The sequence below is a fragment of the Ambystoma mexicanum genome, chromosome 1p (genome assembly GCF_040938575.1).
Source record: "Ambystoma mexicanum isolate Mex_15411 chromosome 1p, UKY_AmexF1_1, whole genome shotgun sequence".
Taxonomy (NCBI): Eukaryota; Metazoa; Chordata; class Amphibia; order Caudata; family Ambystomatidae; genus Ambystoma; species Ambystoma mexicanum.
Genome location: NC_090921.1, coordinates 748184741 through 748208000, shown reverse-complemented (window position 1 = coordinate 748208000; position 23260 = coordinate 748184741). Strand labels below are relative to the sequence as shown.

Sequence of the window (23260 nt, the reverse complement as noted above, 5' to 3'; positions counted from 1 at the left end):
ATTCGTAAAAGGCACACAAGGCAAAGGTGGCAAGATACCCATTTCTAGCATTCATTATTTGAAGGTCTCAGATTTTTTATCTAAAAAGACAAAGCACATTTAAAACTTTATATGCGTTTAGGATTCTCGTGTGTTGCACTCTAATGCAATACAAATGTGTATTCTAGCAGACTGCACACCAAACTGAATACCGTAATGTTTGGGGATGCCATTTAGTAAACAGTCGATTATTGTGCTCAATTTTGAGAACTATATTCCTCTCAAATAAAAATAGTCTTGCTGAATGTATATAACCTAATTAGAGGAAATTATTATCAAATGTTAATTGGAAATCTAAAACAATGGATAAATATCATAACCTTAAATTAATGTATTGTTTTTCTTTTTTCCCCATTTCTTCAAAGTTTAAGGGTGCAGTGCAACATACAGCTGGGAGAACAGAACACAAGCAGGGCGGGAAGCAGCAGAGCGGCACTGGAGAATCCCTATATACCACCGTCTGCTTGCACATCAAAATGCAGGTGGAGTCCCTGGTCCCCATAACCCATGTACACTCCAAAATAAGGGGCACCTAATGTGGCTTCAACACATGGAATGATGATGCCTGGGACCAAAGCACTATGGATAGGCTGTTAAGATTTATGTCCGAAAATTGCAAAGGGCAGCCCCTACATCACTCAAAGCAGGCTAAAAGAAATCTCATGGACAGAAGGGAGAGCACTTTTTAAACACAACATTAAAAAAAATGCATCGCTACATGAAGTATCCAATACGCTTCAGCGTGGAAAAGGCACTGTTTTATGGGAGCCAGTGCGCTCTAGGGGAGGTGGTGGGGGCTAGGATAGCAGATCAGTCTGGCAGAAAGGGCACAGAACTATCAGTAACATTACAAGTTGGTGTTAAACCACTGAAGCTCATTCCAGTTTTGTCAATGCACAGCTACTACAATTTCCCCCCGCAACTTCCCACTGGACGCCTGCACCAGGCTAACAGAGTGAGGAGCCAATGCTGGAGAGAATGCAACCTCTGTCTGCAAATGATGGGCATCTAAAGTCTCTGAAGACATTCCTACAGAGTCCACTAAAGAGTCCAGAAGTGAGCCTGAGCAGGTAACATTGCGTTCAGCGGTAATAATTTGCCAGCAACAAGTAACGCGACAATTCACCCTCTTAGAGCATAATAAAAGTTTAGAAAGAGTCCACCTGAGGTAGCTCAGTTAATTAATGGTTAACTTCTATGAAAACCTAAGCCACATCTTAAGACCTTCAATGAACAGGATGATCAACGTAAATGCTGAAACCCTCACATGCACAGAGAAAGTAAATAAATAGAGACCTCTCGGAAAATACTGTGCCACCCATACAAACAAAAATGGACAATCTGGCATAAAACATTTTTTGCTACAATAACCACCAATAGATGGAAGTAGGATGCATAGTAGCGTATTACCATGGTGGCCGAGAGAAACAGTTTTGTCAGCATGTCCTTTTGTCCCCTTTCTGGCCAAAGAACACCACACATTAACATGGATTTCAAATTCAGGTAGTATGGCTACTTCAAGAATCACGTGACCCAGAGTGGTACAGCATCTAGTTAGTGTGCTCCGTTTCGCCAATCCCTGGTGTTCAGGATTTTGTCACAATGCACAAAATAGTACAGTTTATTTTGGTCATTAATAATGGCACTGAGGTGGAGCATGGGATTCTAGTACATGTCTATCGTACATGTTCTGACTAGCAATTATTTAAAACACAGCACAACATTCTTATGGTTCTAAGTTGAATGAGAGCACCCATGTTCTCCCAACAGAGGCACAAGGACTGTTAACTTGAAAGTAAACAAAAGATAAACTTTACCTGCAATTCTGCTTGTACTTTATTTTGCTGCTGTCGCTCTAGAACTGGCTCATCCACACTCTGGTTCAGCCATTCCCTTGTAAGCACTGATTTATTAACTTCTACCTCCTTTGACCCTCTCCGCTGGGGTCTATTCAGACTGTTTGTGTTGTATGCTGTGGATGTGCGAGATTGGCTTCCATTCTGTACTCTGAAATCATCCCTCCGTTGTAACTCCCTGAAGTCTGACATATCGCGCTGAGGAATATGATCCAAGCGATCCAAGCTCTGCGACCTCTTCCTATCATCAAGTGTGATCCGACTTCTCCGTCCAGTTGGTCGGCCTCTCGGTTGACCTTTCACATCAAACTTGTTGATCAAGGAATCCACTGAAGACAGAGGTTTTGTATCAATGTCAATACTTTCAGAGTTCCCGAGTCCTACTTGTGAAGAAAGTGATGAATAAGCCTTGGGCTTTGGGGGTTTAGGAATTTCAGAAGAAACAGACTGCTGCTTCACCATTGGCCTTAGACCAGAGATGGTGTTCCTTTCCTCTCTGCTGTCTGTCCTTTTATTTTTAGTTTGATCCATGGATTCACTGCCCCCCACACTTCGTGCAGCAGGCATAGATTGAAAGGCATTGACTGTGGCAGAACGTTCGCTATAATGGCTTTCTCCGTATGGATCACCAACTTCTGGAGAAAGCACAGAGTCCTGTGAACGGGAGCGCCTTAACTCCTCCACAGAGGTATCCTTGGATGATCGGGACTGGAACTCTGTTGGCGAAGATATTGGATTCCAGGATGTTGATCTGTTCCCTGTGCTGGACGGAAAGCTTGTCAACCTTTGTGTATTTTTGTAATATTTTGAGCCCTGTTCCTCATCGGAGGTGCTACTGTACTGGGAGCCAGTCTGGGAATAGAGTTGTGGGCCCCTACTCACAGCATAAGGATTCTCAGGGAGATCAGAATCTGAACTGATGGACCCAGTTGTCTTGCTAGCTTTTGGAACTCTGTCATAGGACTCAAGGTTAAGATTGGATACAGGAGGATTATTTGAGGCAGTCTCTCTGTAGGGATTTTCCGTTCTAATTTGAACCCCATAGGAGGACTCTCTCTTCTCCCCACTGTTGAGCACCACAAATGGCTGTCCATCAATTCCTTGGACTCGTACAGCAACGCCATAGGAGTTTGCTTTAGGAGTTCTGCTCCTAGTCTTCTGGGGCTTCGACTCCTCCTTTAGGTCATCAATGAACCGGATTTGTACCCCGTAGTCCAAAGGGTTCTGCTTGTCAGCCATCTCCCCATTAATGCTTCGGTCCATTCACTATATGCTGGGATACACCAAGAAAATCCTGAAAAATAATTATAAAAAAAAGTTTTGATGAAGTGTTAACAGCATGACATTTTAGAATTAGAACAGGCTTTTGCTGCTATAGAACAGAAGGATCTTAAATTGCATTAAAAAGAACTGTCATCTATTATCATTCCCACTCCAATATTGCATTAGGAGGTCTGCAGGATAAGGACACTTTCTAGCAAAAGTGAGTTCTTTACTGTGTTGTTTTAAAAGGACTTCAGTTGCCAAGGAAAGAAATCCTTGGCATCTGAAATCCTGTTATTACAACACAATATGAAGCTTACATGTAAATGGTTTTGCACTCAATCTGTTTTATCCCCGACTGCTATTCATGCTCTTTGCTCACATGTCCATTTCTTATACATATCCAATTGTCCAAATTTCATTCACTCCCCTTAATGAAAGTCGTATTGTCCACATCTGAATAAAGGGTGGTTTGACATTCCTGTGCTGGAATGCCCCAAAAACTGAAAATGTTCGCCTTCCCACCACCTCTATGCAATCTGTGAATTTCTTCCTCTTGAGATTTAACAGTCACATTCTGCAAGCAATGCTTTTTAAACACAAACTCCAAATCCAATGCAAAAACAAACTGCTTCAACATCTGAGAAAGTAAAGCTGTGTTGCATGCCACTTAGCTGTTCCTTCTACATAATACCTTTCTACTACTAAATGATTAATTCACCAGACCACAATTAACTTAGTTTGATAACATGAAGGAATGACTCCTCCCCAAGAGCTAGCTCCACACACCCTCCACTTCCCACCTTACATGAGACTGGGTGATCTGCTCCCCACTGTTTCAACCCCTGGTTGCTTGTGCATCCTTTCTGCCAAATTTCCCGCCCTACCCCCTCTTGCCTGGAAGTCTGCGTAATGCGTCCCTAACAAGGAATCCAGACCATAGTCTGTAGAGGAAGTCTCAGGCAGTGTCATGCTAGCTTTGATACTTGCATGGTAGTTATTGCGATCCTATACAAGGTACTGACTTGGGCCCAGTGACGAAGGCCACGCATGGCTAGCGCAGTGATGCTGGAGTGCAGCAGCCTAGGTCTGCACAAGAAATATGAGTTATAACTAAAAATCCATATTTTTAACACCTGACAGTGCTGCATGCGATCTGATGGCAATGGACAGGGGTGACTGGCACGATGGGGTGTATGGTGTGGTGTCTCGCTGGCTTCAATAGATTAGCTTGGCCACTATCCATCCTGCCATGAGTGACAGATGGCCTACCACAGCGTTCCTCGTTCCTGGATGTTATGGATGAAATGCATATGTGCGGGGGAAGCACTCTTCTGACCTATACCCAACACACATGAGCAGTTTATGTGAGTAGTCAGGCCAGGGAGCAGGGGAGCGGATACCGGATTTGCCAGAATTGTAGGAGACCCTCCATTGAGATGGAAAACAGACACAATTTCCAGCAAAATCATGGAAAGGTGATTTCCCTTTAACATTTGCAGTTCCCCAACCTTGCATATACAATTGGGCAAATGGGATGTATAAATACAGGCCCAAACGTGATTGGGTGTGCTACTCTCCTAGGGCAGCAGTTTCTGGGTTTCAGAGCCTACACCTGCTCCCTATTTCTGGTCTGCATGGTACGAAGGAAATGGCCTAGAGAGCCGCTTTGAGGCAGCGCCAACCCCAGAGCATGGAAGGAAAAAAAAACATTTTTGTGTTACATATATTCAAAATCACAAAGAAAGTTATGGTGGGTTTAAAAAGGCTTGAAAAATGCCCTTTCATCTGAAATGTGAAAGTAGAATAGTCCATTTGAGCCAAGTCACACATGCCACCTAACAGCTATCGCTGGAAGGTCACTTCCAATTTCGAGCCACATCAGCAAGGCATTGTGGGTAACAGAAAAAATTATCAAAGAAAAAGGGTTGGATAAAGGACTTTCTGTCCCTATACTAAAGAGTGTTTCCCTGCCTAGAAAACGAAAGATAAGACTGTTTTGTAGTCAAAATTATGCAAATGGCCCTTGTGTGCAAAACATATCTGACACTCACACTAAAACAATCACGGGTGTAAGGTAAATATCTCCGTTTTGATTTAGCAAAAAACGAAATGTGTAAAAATCAAAACGTGAAAATTCAACAAACAATCCTTAAATGCAAGAGGTGGTTCCCTTCCCTTGGATTGTTCCAGGTAGAATAGTAAAGTGTTCTTTTCAACCAATAATTCCTTAAGAGTGGCGGAAATGTCTCTTTCACACACTTTTCTTCCGGATGGCAACAATGTTTTTGGAAGAATATCAAAAATGTCTCTTTTCCACAACAGCCTTTAAAGGATGCCCATAGGGTCACTTTTCCACAATAGCTTCCTATTATACAGATCTCTTGGTAAACTCTCCTGCCGGGAACCTTTTCGCAATTGTCTTTTCCTCTTTATATGAATTAACTGGCATGGTCCCCTGCCAGGAATCCCCCTCTGGGTTTTGCAGATCCTCTGGTATATTCCCCTGGCAGCTATTTTTCTCCCAAAGGCTCACTGTCGGACGGGTTTCTCTCACCAGGACTTGCCACAATGTTCTCTTTTAGTATAACACAGTTATACTCATTCATTGTTTATACCGCCTTGACTTTAGATACTACTTTTTCCAACGTTCCCCATAGTGGCATCTCATAAGAAGACTTGTACAAGGTCTGCCTGTTAACTTCTTCACCATTAGTTATTTGCTTGTGGCAATGCTTGTTCCAACTTTCCCCAAATTGACCTTTCATATATGGAGACTTGTACTTGGTCGGCATTCAACAAAGGGTTTTTCCTGTCCATACATCTGTCGGTGTGCCCCATGGTTCCCAACTACTATGGGCAGACTCGCTGGTGTGTGCTGGTGCTTCTGACCCGTGATTCACTGTTGCAGAGATGCTTTCGCTTCGAGAAGGCTTGCCCTGCTCCGCAGACCCTCGCCCTGTTCTCTTTTTGGCTTTGCATTCTCCAGCCAGCAGAACAGCTGTTTTCCGAGGAGACTGCATCCTCAGCAGCCTCGCTGCCATCAGCGGTGGTGTTGTGGTCTGTTCACACCACCTGCTGTGCTTATTCCGGTCAACCGCTTCTCTGGTGAGACAGGCTTGCAAGCGGTTGCTTGTAAGAACCTGTCTCTTAATACGGTCCGTTACTGTGGGCTGGCGTCTGCTTCCAGTTCTGCTTCCCGCTCTGCCTGCTCTGCACCTCCCTCCACCTGTCAATGGAAGGCATTCCCCAGGTTTAAATGTTGCATGCAGCTGATACTCATAACTACTAGTCCCCACGTTTGGTTTGAGGTTTCCTTCCATCCACATTATCTCCTTGCTCCTCTTCCTCGTCTCAGTACTTTAGGCTTTAAAAAAAAGCCAACTCAAAGACAACTTATTAACTACAGATGATTTTTTGTACAGCTGTTAGTAAATGTTAGGCCATTTCGTTTATCATCTTTTGGTTTTTTTTGACAACTCTTGTTAACATGAATATATACTGCAATGTATTTTTTATGATGTTATGGTGTGAATATGTTATGTTATTATACTAATTGTGATAAATATTAAAATATGTTTATAATATATTTTTTTGACTGAGCTTTTTGTGCCCTTCCACCACTGAAATTAACCGTGATCGACTAAAAGTGAAGTACTTACCTGTGTGACCTACTTTTTCGTGTTTCCAATATATTGCTCCCTTAGTCCACAGAGTTGGGGATACCCATCCTTGTTGATTTTCACATCTCTATATGAGTCTGGCGCCAGGACAGAGTCCAGCCAGGGCCCCTGTGTTTATGAGTCCCAAAGGGACACAAGAGAGTCATTGCCCCCATCACTAACTAGATGGTGTGGCTTTTGTGTCCTGGGGCCTGTGGCCATGACAGTACCATTGTTGGCTTGTGGTATTGCTTGTTTTTTTTAAACATTATGAAAAATATGTGATTTCGCAACTAGAAGAGTCAGGGCAATGTAGCGGTGCATTGCTTTTCTCAATATTCACAGAAGCCATTACCTCACAGGTCCAAACATTTCCAGCACATACCTTTTTTTCTGTCATTTTTCATATTTTCCCGAACTATGGGAATTTTACCTACATAGTTGTTGCCTGACTTGCGCAAATGACCCCTTCCTAAACTTGGAATTTTGTCTACTTTTCAGAATGTACCTCTTTCTGTCTTCCCATTCAGCTTTCCTAGCCTCCTCTTCCGCTCCGTCCACGCATGTCCTATTGGGAAAAAAGACTACATCACGAAACTGATGGTAAATGTATAAAAATATGTTTTTTTGTTTCCACTCAACCTGTTCCAGAATGCCTGGAAAATGGCGAACTCAGAGCAGCAAACCATTTGTTCCTAGCTCTTACAAGGAAAAAAAGCACAGGCTTCTTTATACATCATTTTATTGGCATTTTCTGAAAAAACACAAGGTTTCCTCTCCTTTTTTCTATTTTCTCTCACCCCCATACAGCAACTAGGATTCCTTGGTGGCAGTATGACCGCCAACACGTGGGAAGAAAAGGAGCCAAATTTGGCCAAGAGATCTCATGTAACAGAAACGTTACAAGGGATTGAATAGCGACATACCGAAATCTCCAAAAAAGGGGTAAGCACTGGGAGGGGAAAGCCTCAGCAGTTAAAGGGGTAAAGGATAAAAGAGGTTTTATAAAACAGAGGAGTTTCTGTTGGGATCCCCATCAAATTCACTCTGGTGTGTGTGTGTCCATTAGTGATCTAAGAACTCAGGGTGTAGCCCATCTCATATCAATAATTTTAATTTGAGGTGCAGCACCCCTTGATACCGGCTGGCTTTGTGGGTGGCTACCGTGGTGACTGTCCCTGGTCTGAGGTGAGGGACGTGGGCTCCCTTGCTTGGGCTAGTGCAGGAAACAGGGGCTACATGCCTCTTACATGTTTAGTAATGGAATGGCTCATACAAAAAAGATAGAACAGCAGCAGCACAAAGTCCCTCGGAAAAGGTTGCACACTGATACTCGTGCAGTACATGGAAAGCTTCCACTACCGCTAGTCAAACAGGCGTAACAATAGTAGCAAGACTACAAGCATACCTTAGGAAAGCGTGTACTTCTATGCTCTGCCTGCTGTGAGAGGAGCAGAGCTTTCACTTTGATACATAAATTATACTTGTGTTTCGCTTGGGCAACCCCACATTATTAATGCACATTTATGACTCACTGTAGGCAAATGTCACTCTACTATGCTATGCTATATACATTTAGGCATTTACTATGCCGAGTCTGATTTGCAGAACATGCACTCATGCAGTAAATTCCGTTTCAATTTCATTAGCACAGGGACAATGTGGTGCATTAAATTCGTCTGGCACAAACTACTGTGATAATAATGTCTCCATTACCAAATGATTTTATGATTGTCAATTTTTCCAGTATGGTACTGACTTACTGGGACACATTTTTTTTATTTGTTTTATTTATTTATTGTGCATTTGGTTTACACATTAAAACCTTGCACAAACAATAAAATATATCCCAAACACAATAAAATATATCCCATACACAACACTACATAAAAGAAAATGAACAATCAAACTAGTTAAACAGATTAAAATGGTGTAAGAAACAATAAAATCATCATTAGATTAAAATCATCATTAAAGTAAAATGATCCCTCTAACGCGCTAGCTAATTAATTCATCAAGCCACTCATCACAAAACAGGTGCTATATTGGGGAATACAGTTCACGATGCAATTAAGTTCGTTCTGATATAATGCTTTACATAACATCCGCAATGTTAAATCCTGCAGATGACACCATAAGATATTCCACGAGGAAATACCTAGCTCTAAAATGTATTTTCCAAAACATTTATTACATAGTGCACTGCCAACAGACCTGGGCACTAAAGAATAATATCACTCAGGTTTTCTTCTTTTTGACAAAACCGACACACTGCATTTTAACAACTGTCTTTTTTCCATAACAAAATAAAAGGTTTAGTCTAAACCTTAGTATTTCATAACCAAACTTACTAGAAAGAAAATGCTCAGAATAGTGGGCACAAACACCTAACTTTATGAATTCTTAATAGGTCTGGTATTCTTTTGTACCTTACTAGCTTGCACCTGGTTTGGCACTTATATACCACCTGTGGGATATATTTACCCACTCAGCTGTACTGCAAACTGTATGCTTTTGTGATACCTTGCCTTATGGTTGATAGTGATATAACATCCCTTTTACTGTAATAAAACATATATCATTTAAACACACATATAATTAATTATTTGTCAAAATCTGAGTGTCATTTTAGGCCTTTGCAAAGGATTTTGATTCTGCTTGCTGCCTCTTATCCCCGACTACCTGCTGCTTCTTTCTATCCACTCGGAATTCGATTATTTGTGGGTTGAGGGAACATTGCAGGGGGAAACCTTAACTTGGGTGCTATCCATCCTAATTCAAAAGGTGCTCCTATTCAATTGTGCTTTGGATATGTTCTACTACAAGGTTAACCAAATGCATTGCTTTAATTTCTATTGTAATCATCACCCCATTGGTGCTTGCTGACCCATATTAAAATGTGTGTGATTTTTGTGAATTTTTAAATAAATAAATATTGTATTTTCACCAACCGGCCTGGTTCATGGTCCATTGTGACCCGGGGTATTTGTAAAAAGGGGTGTGAGACAGGTCGGGTACTGGCTCAATTTGAATTCGTTGAGATTAAAGAAAAAGCATTCCTATGGAGCACCACATACCAGGCTAATACCAAGTGTCCTGGTCCAGAGAGTGTGCTAGAGGGCAGCTCCCTTGTGAGCTCCGGCGGAGCTCCTACAATAATATCCTGTAATACTGCTCTGCAAGGTGTATTTTGAACACAAACCGAAGGACCCGCCTACCGGATCCCTGTCAACAAACTGAAGTCAACGGCGAGACCCCAGAAACCCCCCAGACTCATATTGGTGACGGCTGAGTTGGGCAGGAAGAAGGCCTCAACATGGCGTAGAGCCTGCACCGCCTCTGACTACATCCCGCAAAGAGGACAGACCAGACGGAGATTTCTACATGCCATTCGGTCCGAGACTCCACCGGGGGACACTCAAATTGGCATTGCCGGTGGAAGCAACGCCCCCCGCAACAACCAACAGCTACGCACCCCACCACGCAGCAACGGAACCCGGGACTGCCCCCTTCACTCCAGAAGCTGCACCAGGGCGCGCCTCCCTAATCAGTAGCGAGCCTTGGCGGAACCTGAAGGAGCCAGCAGACAAGCTCCCAGTCCCTCCCACCGAAACGGAGTACAGCAACCGTGTCGCCTAGACACCCGACCCGCAACGCGGGAGATCCACCTCAGGCCGCCACCGAACAACAGCGACCCAGCCCCGGCGGAGGGCGAGAGGTGACAGCGCAGGATTCCAACATCCGCAGCAACAGGTGAGAGGGCCAGAGGGCCAGCGACCCCCCCGGCCCCAGCCCCCCTCCTCCTACCCTAACAAAACCAACGCCGGGGCTGGCCCTCCCCTGCACCCCCCAGGCTACCCATGCCAACTTGTCTGCAACCCGCGGGGACCCCCCCTCCACGGCACAGCCTGCCCGAGCTACGAACCGCCAAACAGCGCTACAAACAACAGCCCCTTTACGCTCAGCGACTCATAGGCCGCCATTCCCCCCCCCGTGCTCGGCTCTCACCAAGGCAAGAGGAAGTTCACCCCCACGAGACTCAGCTACTAGGGCTACTCCTCCACATACCAGCATCAGCCATCTCCCTGAACTGCGCACAGGATGTACTCCGTAGATCTAATACTGGAGACACAAGCGTCCCTGCCCCGCAGAACTGATCCCAACTACCCCGATACGAGTCCGACCTGATCAGCGGCATACCTCACCACCTGACGCCTCAGCCACCCCACGGATCCCTTCCACAGCATTACAAGCACCGCCTAGACCGGCCCTGGTCCACTCAGGTGCCCTCAAAAGAGGTTACCAGGACCCCACTGGTCCCACCGACTGCCCAGAAGCAGACGAGCATCCAAACTGGTACAGGGGAAGGAGCAATTGCGCAGCAATACCAGGGACACAACCTACGAAATACTCTAAAACAGACCCACATTCACTCAGCTCACAGATGCGGTGAGAGAAGTGGCTTGCCAAGGACACGCCCCTGTGATTCCTGTCTGGGTAGAGCGCACCTCCAAGCTAAACACGCCATCAGACAAAGTGATCTGTAAGTCACTGAGTATCACTGGTTATGCCCGCACCATAAACGCACAGCTGAGAACACCTACAGAACCACTCTGCAAGTACCCTCTTCTGGTAACGCCACTGGCCCAGATCAGTGAGCAACAGAACTGGTACCCGTTCAGTGGCACGGACCGACCTAAACTGCGTTCCCTTTCAACCCTACTACAATATATTCCGCCACTTCCACGGTCGTAACGTGAGCGTCCACTATCCTACTGGCACAACCACCCAGAACTAACAAACGCAAGCAAGCCACCCTCACCCTTCCGAATCATTTCTTACGAGAACCCGAGCTTATGAATATTCCTCATATTGTGGCATACACGCCCCACCAGCCCTTGTGCAGCCTTTCCAGTGACCAAACCGCAGCCACCCCCTGGCACCACCCAAGAGGCTCAATCAACCATCAAGAGATCCCGACACCTAGTGCACTCCCAAGATCCTCACTGGTGACCAAATCACAACATGGTCCTTCCCGCTCTATCTATGTCAATAAATCACTTATTGTACCCAAGCCCACGAATAAAGAGCGCTCTCACACCCCATGTCCCACCTGGAGCGCACCCTGGCCAGGTACGGACTCTCAGAATGGGCAAATCAGACAAGTCCCAAAGGAAATTGAATTTTGAACCAGGGACCATAATGAAGACCCCCAAATCAGGCAATCAACCCAATTCTCAGGCGTCGGAGGCGGAACAAGACGAAGAGCTGCCTCCAACCATGGACATCAGAGAGATCCTTCTGGATTTAAAAGCCGGAATTGGCAACTTGGACAGTAAGCTCGATGAACTGCCATTGAAAGGAGACCAACTACAACACTGCCTGGACAAACAGGGGGATAGGCTCGACAGTAGAGCAGAGCGTCTCCCACCTCGACGATAATACAGCCTCGCTGACAGCCAAGGTTGCAACTCTAGAAAGTCAGATGAAAGCGGTCACCGCCAAGAATGAAGATCTAGATGGAAGATCACACCGCAATAACGTCAGGCTCGCGGGGGTCAGAGAAAAAGGAAGAGTTTGTCGAAAACATCTGTAAAGAACTATATGGAACGCAGGCACTGTCACAAATATTCAAAGTCGAAAGAGCTCACAGAGTGCCGTCAAGTCGGCCCATCACCGGAGCTGCCCCTCGTCCCATCATTGCCAAGCTCTTCAGCTACAAGGATCGAGACACGATCTTACGACTGGCCAGAGACAAAGGTGAACTCCGATTCGACAGTGATAAAATCCAATTCTACCCTGATTTCTCCCCGACAGTCCAGGCCCTGAGAAGATCCTTCACAGGAGTGAAACCTCGCCCACAAGACAACCAAATGCTTTATTCCATGCTGTTCCCAGCCAAGCTACGGATCCAACATGACGGGAAAACAATTCTTCAACTCACCGGAAGAAGCAAACAACTTTCTAGACAGGCTTGGCTGCAGATCCTCAGACAACAATCCCAGTCCACCTAGAAGATATTGAGCCAGCAGGAACCCACTGTGACGCCCCAACTAGCACATTCACACTGGCTCCACATCACTCAACACACCTTGGAGTACCACACCCACAAATTTACAGAGGGAGCTCCTAGACTTGGATGGGCACTAGTGCCTCAAGGTCTGCACTGTTTAAGGGAAAGGTAACCATGATGGTCCAGTTGGGGGTTGCCCGTGCAGCATTGTTGATGAATCTGTTTGAGGGGGTGGGGGGGATAATGACTGGACAGTTGGGGGTTACCCGTGAAGGGGACGGAAGTTACAATAAGTTCCAAAAGTGCACAGGTTGTAGAGCCGCCGCCTACCATCCGATGCCACAATCATCCTACAAAATCAACTCACAGCTACCCAACCATTTGTCAGTAATCTGCAGACACCGAAGGCATGACAGGGCCGGAGCAAATAAAGGAGAAAGCCACACAGATCCAGAACATGGTTAGTCACCAAACGGCACATTCAAGGTAGCCACCTGGAACGTCAGAGGAGGTAATCAGCTGACCAAAATCAGGAAAATCAGCCAATACCTCAGAAGGCACAAGATTGACGTAGCTCTGGTCCAAGAAACAAACCTCCTTCCAAGCTACTAAAGCCGCTGGCCCCGAGACTGGGGCTGCCACAGATATTTCTCCTCATACTCCTCTTATGCCAGAGGGGTCACGATCCTGATCAACAAGAAATCAAAGTTCAGACTGCTGTCGACTGAAAGACACAGAAGGCAGAGCACTTCTGATACACGGTATTCTGGATGGGAACAAAATTATCCTAGTGAACACTTATGGCCGAAACGTTGACGGAGCAAACAACTTCGACTGGGTAATGACGCACCTAGAGACTGCAATATCAGCTACGATTATATGGGGAGGAGACCTAAACACACCGCTAGACCCACTGAAAGACAAATCCCACGCTTCAACGGCTCTCCCCACCAAGGCCAGTCTCCAGATTCTTGAAATTTGCAAAGCCTAGAATCTCTGACATCTGGAGACACAAACACTGGGAAGCCCAAGAATACACTTTCTACTCTTGGGTACATAAGACGAGCTCCTGCCTGGACTACCTACTAGTATCCTCCCAGAATCGCCTTCAATAGGAACAGCCAAATCCTACCAAGAACCCTTTCAGACCACTCCACAGTCACTCTTGAATGCATCGAGCAAAGCAACAGGAGAAACAGGCCTCACTGGAGATTTAAACCAGGATCCTTACAAGACCAAGTGTTTGCAGGTGAACTCCGGGATGAGATCACATCTTTTATTGAGCTCAACCAGGACTATGTCTCATCAATGGCAACCGTCTGGGAAACATTGAAATGTTATGTGAGGGTAGTTTGTATAAGGAAAGAAAATGGAATACTGAAACAAATAAGGAAAGAGCTCATCGATAGCAAAACCCGATTAAAAGAACTTGAACTCCCTCGCAGCCATGAAGGAAGAGATCGAAAAAATGTAGATCCACGGCCGAAAGAGAAATACAATTTCTAACACGAGGCCACAAAATACAGATAAGGCCCAAGATCCGGTGCCCGCCTAACAAGACTGGTAGCAGCGGACAGGAAACCAACCTTGGTGGAAAGAATACGGACCAATCAAGGCACCCTGGTGTACACCGAGGAAGAAATTGCTGACTCATTTCGTGCCTTCTACCAGGATCCTTACGGTTCCCGATACACCCCGACACAGGGGCCCTCTCCCGATATCTTGAAGATATCAAGCTATACTGGGTGAATGAACAGCTGAGAAGACCTCTAAACGAGCCCATCACTCTAGAAGAAATCCTTCAAGAAATCAAAGAACTGCCCAATACCAAAGCCCCTGATCCCAACAGCCTGATTGGCAAATTCTACAAGACCTTTGCCCAGCTTCTGGCCCCACTACTGCTGCAGGTATACAATGAAGCAATAGACACAGGGGCGCTACCTCCGACTCTACGTGAAGCAAACAATCCTTCTACACAAAACAGGGAAACCCCCAGAAGAATGCGCACCTCCAGACTATTCCCTTTAAAACCCAGACTGGTGCTTGCTGACCAAGCGGGTTTTGTGCCAGGCCGCAACACAACATTCGGCAGAAGACTGATGTTCTGAGTGATAGAGGCGCTCGATGCCTCACAACAAGCAGCAGCAGTCTTACTCGACGCCGAAAAGGCCTTCGACTCGGTCGAATAGCCCTGCCTCTTTGAGGTCTATCAGCGCATGGGCCTGAGCAAATAATTCCTCAAAATGATCGCCCTTCTCTACAAACACACCACATCAAACATCATCTTGGGTAACACAAAGTCGTCTAGCATAGAACTAAAGAGGGGAACTAGGCAAGGATGCCGCCTGTCGGCCCTACTGTTTGCCCTTGTGATGGAACCCCTGGCTTCAGGAATCCACACCCACCATATAAATAGAGGCCTCTCCCTCAGACCACACAAGCTGATAATCTCCTTGTATGCAGATGATGTGGCCCTCTTCATCCGAGATCCAATCGACAACCTGAACCCAATCATGCATGAGGTGATCAAATTCGGGAACGTCTCAGGTCTGAAAATCAATCACTCGAAATCAGCTAGATTTCCCCTAACCACAAACACCCATGAATTTGCTAACGACTACGGGTTCAGCTGGCAACACTCAAAAGTCAGATATCTAGGCATCCTGATGTCCAGAAACCATCAGGACATTTTCCAAGACAATTACGAAAAAGAAGTTGCATTTCACACTGTAAGGAAATACTTTGAAATGTTATACTGATACACAATCTGAAAACCCCATTCTGACAGTCAAAAGTGATGAGAAACCAGCTCTAAGTTTAGCTGATATTCTGAAAATTAGAGAACAGTTGTTCATCCCTATTCAGTTAAATGAGGGGAAGGAGTCTGTTCTCGCCCAAGTGTGCGTGAACAACGGTAAGAGCTTCATCAGCGAAGCCACGTTCAGGCAGCTCCCAAAAGATCCAGCCATTCCCACATTTAAATTGATGAATAAGTGGGAAATGGGCCTGGAAACTCCCAATTCCAAACATCTCCTTCCTAGCAGGTGTATGCTCAAAATTTGAATAGGTAACAAAAGCATAGAACATAATTGTTGGGTAATGCGAGGTGTCCCGGCTGCATTCTATTTAGGCAGTGACATTCTCAATCGGTTTGCAATTAATTTGGACCTGATAAATTACATAGCCTGGTCCAGCCTAGGGGGCAATCGCATGGACTATGATTATTCCGAAAAAGCATTTTTGGTCAGCCCAATTGCTGCTGTATGCAGTTGAAGTTCAAATTGGAGAGGAAGTCACCATCCCAGGACGGACCCGACTATTCCCACTTGAATTAAAAAGTAAAAGAGGACAGAAACTGCAAAACCTGACGCACAAGTACACCTCAATGCCCATCTCCAACAGCAGGGGTTGGGGTTCAACCCGACCCCATTAATCAATGTAGAACACAACACCATTCCAATATTGATGGATAACAGCGACCCTAGGAGTATCACTCTGGGTGCAGGCACCATTATTGGAATGGTGGTTGATGACCAACATTTTTCCATAGATCTAGGAAATGAACTGATAGGACCAATCCCCAATGACTGTTTTGACAGTGATAGTGACAATGACTTACCACCAGACAGGATCTTCATCTGGCAAGGGGGGGAATTTCCTGGTGTACTCTTCCTGCCCTTACGGGGAGGAAGAGGTGACCTGTGACATCAGGCAGGATGAGGAGATATTCCAGGTCCACAATGACTGCCTCTCCTACCGAAACCCTCTGTCCAGGTCAATACTCTAACCAGAGACCTCTCCACCCAGCTGGAGGAGGCCGCGGAGATAGCAATACCGGAAGTCTTTCCAGGCTTCAGGCAAATGGTTGAAGAGCGAGTCAACCTAGCTGATGCCTGCGAGACTCCGGAACAAAAGCAAAAGTTGAAACTGGTGTTCTTAGATTTTCAAGATCCCTTTGCTGTGGACTCTTACGACTGTGGTCGCACCAAAATCCATACAACAATTGCCACGGACCCTGGAATGACTCCTGTGTTTGTAAAGCAATATCGTTTGCCTCTCGCATCCATGGAGTCCCTGACAGAAATCAAAAACCTCGAGTCCCATGGGAAAATGTCCTCCAGTCCACAGCACCTTTAATAATCCGGTGCTGGGGATTTTAAAACCAAATGGCCAATGGAGACTCTGCGCAGACCTTAGGGAGCTAAATAAACTGGTCTACATGTCCAGATGGCCTCTCCCCTACATTGACCAGGGGCTGGCCAGATCCAGGGCTCAAAGATATACACTGCCATTAACCTGACAAATGGATACTGGACCGTGCCCATCAGTAGGGAGGACCAATACAAGCTGGCCTTTACCTTCGGGGGGCAGCAGTACACGTGGACCCGGACTCCCTTCGGATACATCAACTCCGGCAACAAATTCAACATCTTCCTACATAAGGCCATGCCCGACTTGGGTCAAAGGGGTAACCTGGCCTATGTGGATAATGTCTTCATAAAAAGCTCAACTGTGGAGGACCATATAGCGTAAATCTGTTATGTTCTGACCCAGTTAAGGGTTGCCGGAGCAAAACTGTCCTTCAAAAAGACACAGTGGTGCAGCACCTGTGTCAACTTCTTGGGGCATGAAATAACTCCTGAGGGTCTCTGTCCACAGGAGAAGAAAGTGGAAGCACTCTTGAAACTAAAAAGATCCCACCACTGTGCGTGAGCTAAGAAGCCTCCTTGGACTGACTAATTACAGTAGGAAGTTCATTGAGGATTACGCAGAGATCACAAGACCCCGGATCCATCTGTTGAAAGAGGGGTGGAGGTGTCAAGTGGGAGTGGGGTCCAGAAGAAGCCGAGGCAGTAAAGCAACTCAAAACACGCCTCTCACAAGTGCCTTGTCTAGCTTAACCTGTCAAAAACCAAGGGGTTCTTCTTGGAGAGAGGGTTTAAGAATACATGCTTGACAGCAGTATTATATCAAAAGCATGATAAGGTCAATAAAGTCATCTCCTATGCAAGCAAGAATATATCCTCTGTGGAGGAAGAATTTAACAATTGTGAGAACGCACTCCTGGCAACGGCATGGGCATTGAAGTACCGCCCGTTTATCCAGGGGGAACACATCATAGCAGAGACTACACCAGCCTTTGCAATACCTCCAAAGTGACAGAACCCGGGCCGGAAATGTGAGTAATTCCAGAATTACTTCCTAGATTCTGTCAATTCAAGGCTTTCCTGTGGAGGTCAGTTACGGCCAAAATAAGGAGAGTCCCCTCGCGGAAGGTCTGGCTGACTTGCATGATTGTGCCAGAGAAAACTGTCTCGAGGACTAAAGTCATAAAATCCAGGACAATATGGAGGTGTACCTGAATTCCCTCCACAAAGTCTATGAAGAAGACAAGCGCCAGGGAATGCCTACAGTTTGTGGATGGGTGCTCCTACTATGTTGACAACAATGGGGTAAAGGAACTGGTGGCTGGCATTGGGAGTGCCGGGGTGAATGATGCCCCGGAACCCTGTGCTGGGTACAAAATCTGTCCCCGTAGTAGTCAGGTGGCTGAGTTGATGGCAGTTCATCAGGCCATCCTCACTGCTGTCCAACACCAACTCCACAAACTGGTCATAATCACCGACTCAGATTATGTCTGGAACGGGTTTGTGGAGCACCTGGTTAAATGGAAAATCAGAGGCATGCTATGTGCTAATGACAAACAGCTCACACATGACAAGCTAATTCAAAATATTGATGATCTGGTCACTTTTAGTGGGATGACCATCTACTGGAAGAAGACCAAGGGTCATTCCAGAATAGAGGGGCCAGAGAAAACTGGAAATGACCTAGCTGATCAGCTGGCCAAAACCGGAGCCATCCAGGGGGATCTCCTAGAGATCGAGTCCCTGTTGGGGGAAATCCATGTCACTGCCATCACTAGGTCCCAGATAAATGCTCACAATGAACTCTCAACCGCCCAGTGGAGTAAGGAGACCCCAGATGCTGATTTAATCACGGCACAAAAAGGGGATCAGATTATTGGAAAATGTTATCAATATATTGAGGACCCCGAGAACTTCCCCCAGACTGATACCAACTACATTGGGCAAGAGGACCTCAGGGTGTTGATGAAATGTCCACAAATGTTCCAAATCCAAGATGGTTTGTTGGTAAGGAGATCCAGATCTGTCTGGGACCAGTGGGTGGTCCCTACCTCATTCCAAAGCCTGATGCTAAGTCAAGCCCATGACGCGGCAAAAGTCGGTGTTAGGCAGACACCTGTGCAGTTCCCTCTGGGACCATTGCAAAAGATTTAAGACTACAGGTGGTTGGCAGTAAACCCAATTGGTAGCAGTCTGTACCACCCAGATTTACCTGGTAGCTGTGGCTGAGCAGTCAGACTTCTCTCAAGAAGGGTTAGGCAGTATACAGAGTATTCACAATAGGTCAAAAGAACACAGTAGAACAAGCAAACACTGACCAGAGCTTGGTGTAAAAGAGATAATTAGATCCACCAGGGGGCGCTGAGATGTGTTGATGCATCTCCGCTCGTCTCCCCAATAGGGCGCTGATCGAGGGACCTGAGCCCCCCCGACACGAGACACCGACAGCCCCCCCCCCCCCCCGTAAGAAGGTGCCGGGCACCCCCAGCCCAAATTTGGAACCTGAGGGTGGAACGGAGCCGGAGTTCTGTCCTAGCGAACTCCGAGGGCGCGAGGCCCCTCCTCCCTGCGGCTCGGCGGCTCCGCGGAAAGTAGCAGAGAGCCCGGGCCCAGAGAGGGCTTGCTAAGGGACTCCGGCCTTGACTGACGGCGGCTCGCGGCGACGAAACGGTCCGTGAGGTGGACCACGGAGCGGGAGAAGGAGGCGCCGCAGCAGGTCAAGGGAACCCCCCAGCCGGGAGTCTGCAGCGGATCGGCACCAGGAGTGCGCAGAGTCTGGTGAGCCCGCGTGGGGCGAACACGAGTGGCTTGGGTGTGGCCCCCCCGAGGTAAGGAGACCCACCCCGGGGCTGGGCACCCTCCGGGGGTAATAACAACCCAAAAGGGGGTAGGAGGAGAGAAGCCAGGGAAAGCCCACACTAGCCCCGGAAGCACCCCGAGCCCTAGAGGTGCACGGGGCTCAACCGAGGGCACCTACCCCCCGCAAACGCCGCAGAAGGACAGACCGCTGACACACATCAGGTCACGGCCCCCAACTACCGGGGAAATAAAAAAAATAAATAAATAAATAAAAAAAATAAAAAAAAGAAATTATATAAAACAAGGAAAATCTGGGAAAGGAAGACCCCCGCCCACGAAGGAGGAATTGCCTGGGGTCCAGCCCCCCCACAACCGTGACCCCACCCCCGGCCGCAGAGCTGCCAGGGGCCCCCGCCCCCCCCAGGAAGCTGAGGAGACAAGCAGGCCCCATAGGCCACAACCACTCGGTGGCAGACACCGGGGAGCGGGAGTGCCCAGGGAGGGCCTATGACCTGGAGGGAAACACTGCAGAGGTTTCGGCGCCCGTCCCTCGAGCCCCCTTCTGCCCCTGAAATGGCCGCCCAAACGCAACAAGAAGCGACAGATGCAAACTCAGTCTCCAGGGGTATGGCGGCCCTGCTTGATGAAATTAGAGGATTCCGCGCAGATATCACCCTTAGGCTGGACACCCTAGTCAAAAAGGTGGACAATATAGAAGACAGGGTGCAGGCACTGGAGAACAATACGTCTTCGAGTGACATTTTCGAGACCCAATTTGACATGCGCCTGTCGGAGCTTGAAAGAAGAGAAGAGAAATGCTCACTAAAAATGGACGACCTGGAAAACAGGGAAAGGCGCTGCAACTTACGTTTCCTAGGCTTCCCGGAACATGATGGTGAAACCCAGGCAGACATTGTCAAGGCAGTCAACGCGGTGGTGGGGGTACTTTTTGACGGAGCTAATACTAACGAACCCACTATAGACAGGGCCCATAGAGCAGGGGCAGCCTCCAGAGGCCCCAGATCCGTCTTGGTCCGCTTCCACTACTTTTCAGAAAAAAGTAGGATCCTTGAACTGGCTCGTAAGAAGGGCCCGGTGGAATGGGAGGGGGCCCAGATCTCGGTATACCAGGACTTGTCGGCCTTCACTCTGGCGAGACGCCGCCTCTGTTCCCCCCTGACGAAAATGCTCCATGCCAAGGGAGTCCGATACAGGTGGGGGTATCCTTTTTCCCTATCTTTTGAGTTGGAGGGATATAAGTATACCCTGATCACCGAGGATGACATCCAAAGAGTGACGGGCGAACTCCTAGATAGTTCGGGTTTGGAACGGGGAGACCGCGACCGGGAGCGTGCCCCGATGGGCCCAAAAAAGAACAACGCTCCGAAGGAGAGGCGTAGAGTACGAGGCCAAAGGAAATTTAGGAGAGTGGCTCCGGCGTCGCCGGATCCTCATAATGGCTGAAACAAAACACTGGAATCCGATGAAAATTTTATCCACTTGACGTTGCAAAGGGGGGAAGTTGTTAACTTTTACGTTTTTGCATTAATCCCGGAGAGGGGGGGGGGGCTCGAATGGGTGTTTATAAAGAGGTACCGAGCCCGGAGGGGGGAGACATGGTTGGCCGGTTGTGTGACCTTGGGACGATGCCTCAACACAACCAGGCGATCTGGGGGGAGGGGGCGGGGGGAGAGATGAGGGGAAGTTGGGACGGTTGGGGTTTTGTTATTGTACGTCAAAGTTTGGGGACTTGATCGCACCCTGGGGACAATTACCAGCCCTCTGTAGGGTGCGGAAACATTTAGGGAGTAACGACGCTTGCATCCTTGAATTCGGAGTTATGTGTTTCAAAACGTGTCCTAATGGATGAGTCACTTCAATCCTTGTCAGTGGGGTCTTTAAACGTCGGGGGCTCAACTCTCCCACCAAGAGGTCGCTGCTCATGCGGGAATTCACGAGGTCGAAACTACAGTTCCTCTTTGTGCAAGAGACCCACTGGGTTCGGGGGAGGGAGCCCAAGCTCAAGGCTAAAAACATAGATCAGGTATTCTCGGCCTCGACCCAGTCCAAGAAGAGGGGAGTAGCTTTGCTGGTGTCCCCCGAGGCTCACTTTGGGTTTAAGGTTGCACAGACCGACCCCGAGGGTCGGTATCTCATGGTTAAAGGGGATGTGCGGGGACGATTGTTCACCTTGGTCTGCATATACGCCCCAAATGAGTCGCAGGACGTCTTCTGGGAATGCATGAAGGGGACAATAATGGCATTCGCGGAGGGCACCCTCCTGGTGGGAGGGGACTTTAACATGGTGCTGTGTCCCGAAAGGGATAGAAAATCTGTGAACCCTTGCCCCAACATCCGGCTCCACAAAAAATTGGCATCTGCCTTCCAGGAAGTGAATGGGGAATTGGGGTTGTGTGACACGAGTGTACCCAAGCAAGGTCTGAACCCCGATTACACTTTCTACTCCAAGCCTCATGATGTTTTTTCGCGCATAGACTATATTCTGGTAGATGCATCTATGCGGGGAGAGATCACCAGCGCTGGTGTGGAAACCGTCCCCTGGACGGACCATGACATGGTCAAGATTAGGATTGGCCTCCCCCCTACCCCTGCAGCCAGCTCCCGGTGGAGTTGTAACGACCTTCTTCACGACAAGGAGACGCGCCAAACCCTCCTGACAGCCATAGAAGATTATTTCTCCCTGAACGACAACGGGGAGGTAGGCACTATGGGAGTATGGGAGGCATTTAAGGCAACTATCAGAGGTACCCTGATTGGCATCGGGGCGGGGAAGAAAAGGGAGAGGGACCGGGAAGAGAGAGACCTGAAAACCAAGATAGAGGCCATACAACCAGGTGGTAAACTGAAAACACAGATGTTTCCTGGGCAGTGGGAGGAATTACAGAAGCTGCGCACTAGATTGGCTCACCTTCAAGTAGGGAAAATGGAAAGGAAGCTCTCTTTTCTGAAACAAAAATATATGGAGAAAGGGGAAAAGGCCGACAAGATACTCGCCTGGAGACTCCGCGAACTTAGGAATAGCAGGAGAGTGAATTCAATCCGCTCTGCGGACGGTAACTCGACTGCAAGGGACTCCAAAATAGCTGAACAATTTAGGCTATATTATGAAAATTTATACTGCTCAGAATACAAGGGGGATGGGATTGACGTTGCTAGGTTCCTGGATTCCCTCCCTGTCCCGGGCCTGCTGCCAGACAAAGCCGACACCTTGGAAATCCCCATTTCATCGGAGGAAGTAATTGACACTATCTCCTCCTTGAAAAGTGGTACGGCCCCGGGGGACGACGGCTTCTCAGTTAAATTCTATAAGACCTATAGATCCACACTCGCCCCCTTTCTGGCCAAACTGTTCAACAGCACACTTAGCCAAGGGTCCCTCCCACCCACAATGATGTCAGCCTTAATAGTGGTCTTACCTAAAGAGGGCAAGGACCCAGCCTTATGCCAGTCTTATCGGCC

At 47.4% G+C, this 23260-nt stretch overlaps 1 protein-coding gene across 3 annotated transcripts in view; it reads right to left on the bottom strand.

Annotated features, from left to right (window-relative positions):
- Positions 1-23260, bottom strand: part of CGN (cingulin) — a 2193661-nt gene that overhangs the window by 1821392 nt on the left and 349009 nt on the right. For all 3 annotated transcript variants that reach the window (XM_069650469.1, XM_069650484.1, XM_069650476.1), the window contains exon 2: positions 1857-3189. In XM_069650469.1, coding sequence (XP_069506570.1) covers positions 1857-3158 — 1302 coding nt within the window. In that variant the 5' untranslated portion in view covers positions 3159-3189. The remainder of the gene's footprint in view (positions 1-1856; positions 3190-23260) is intronic.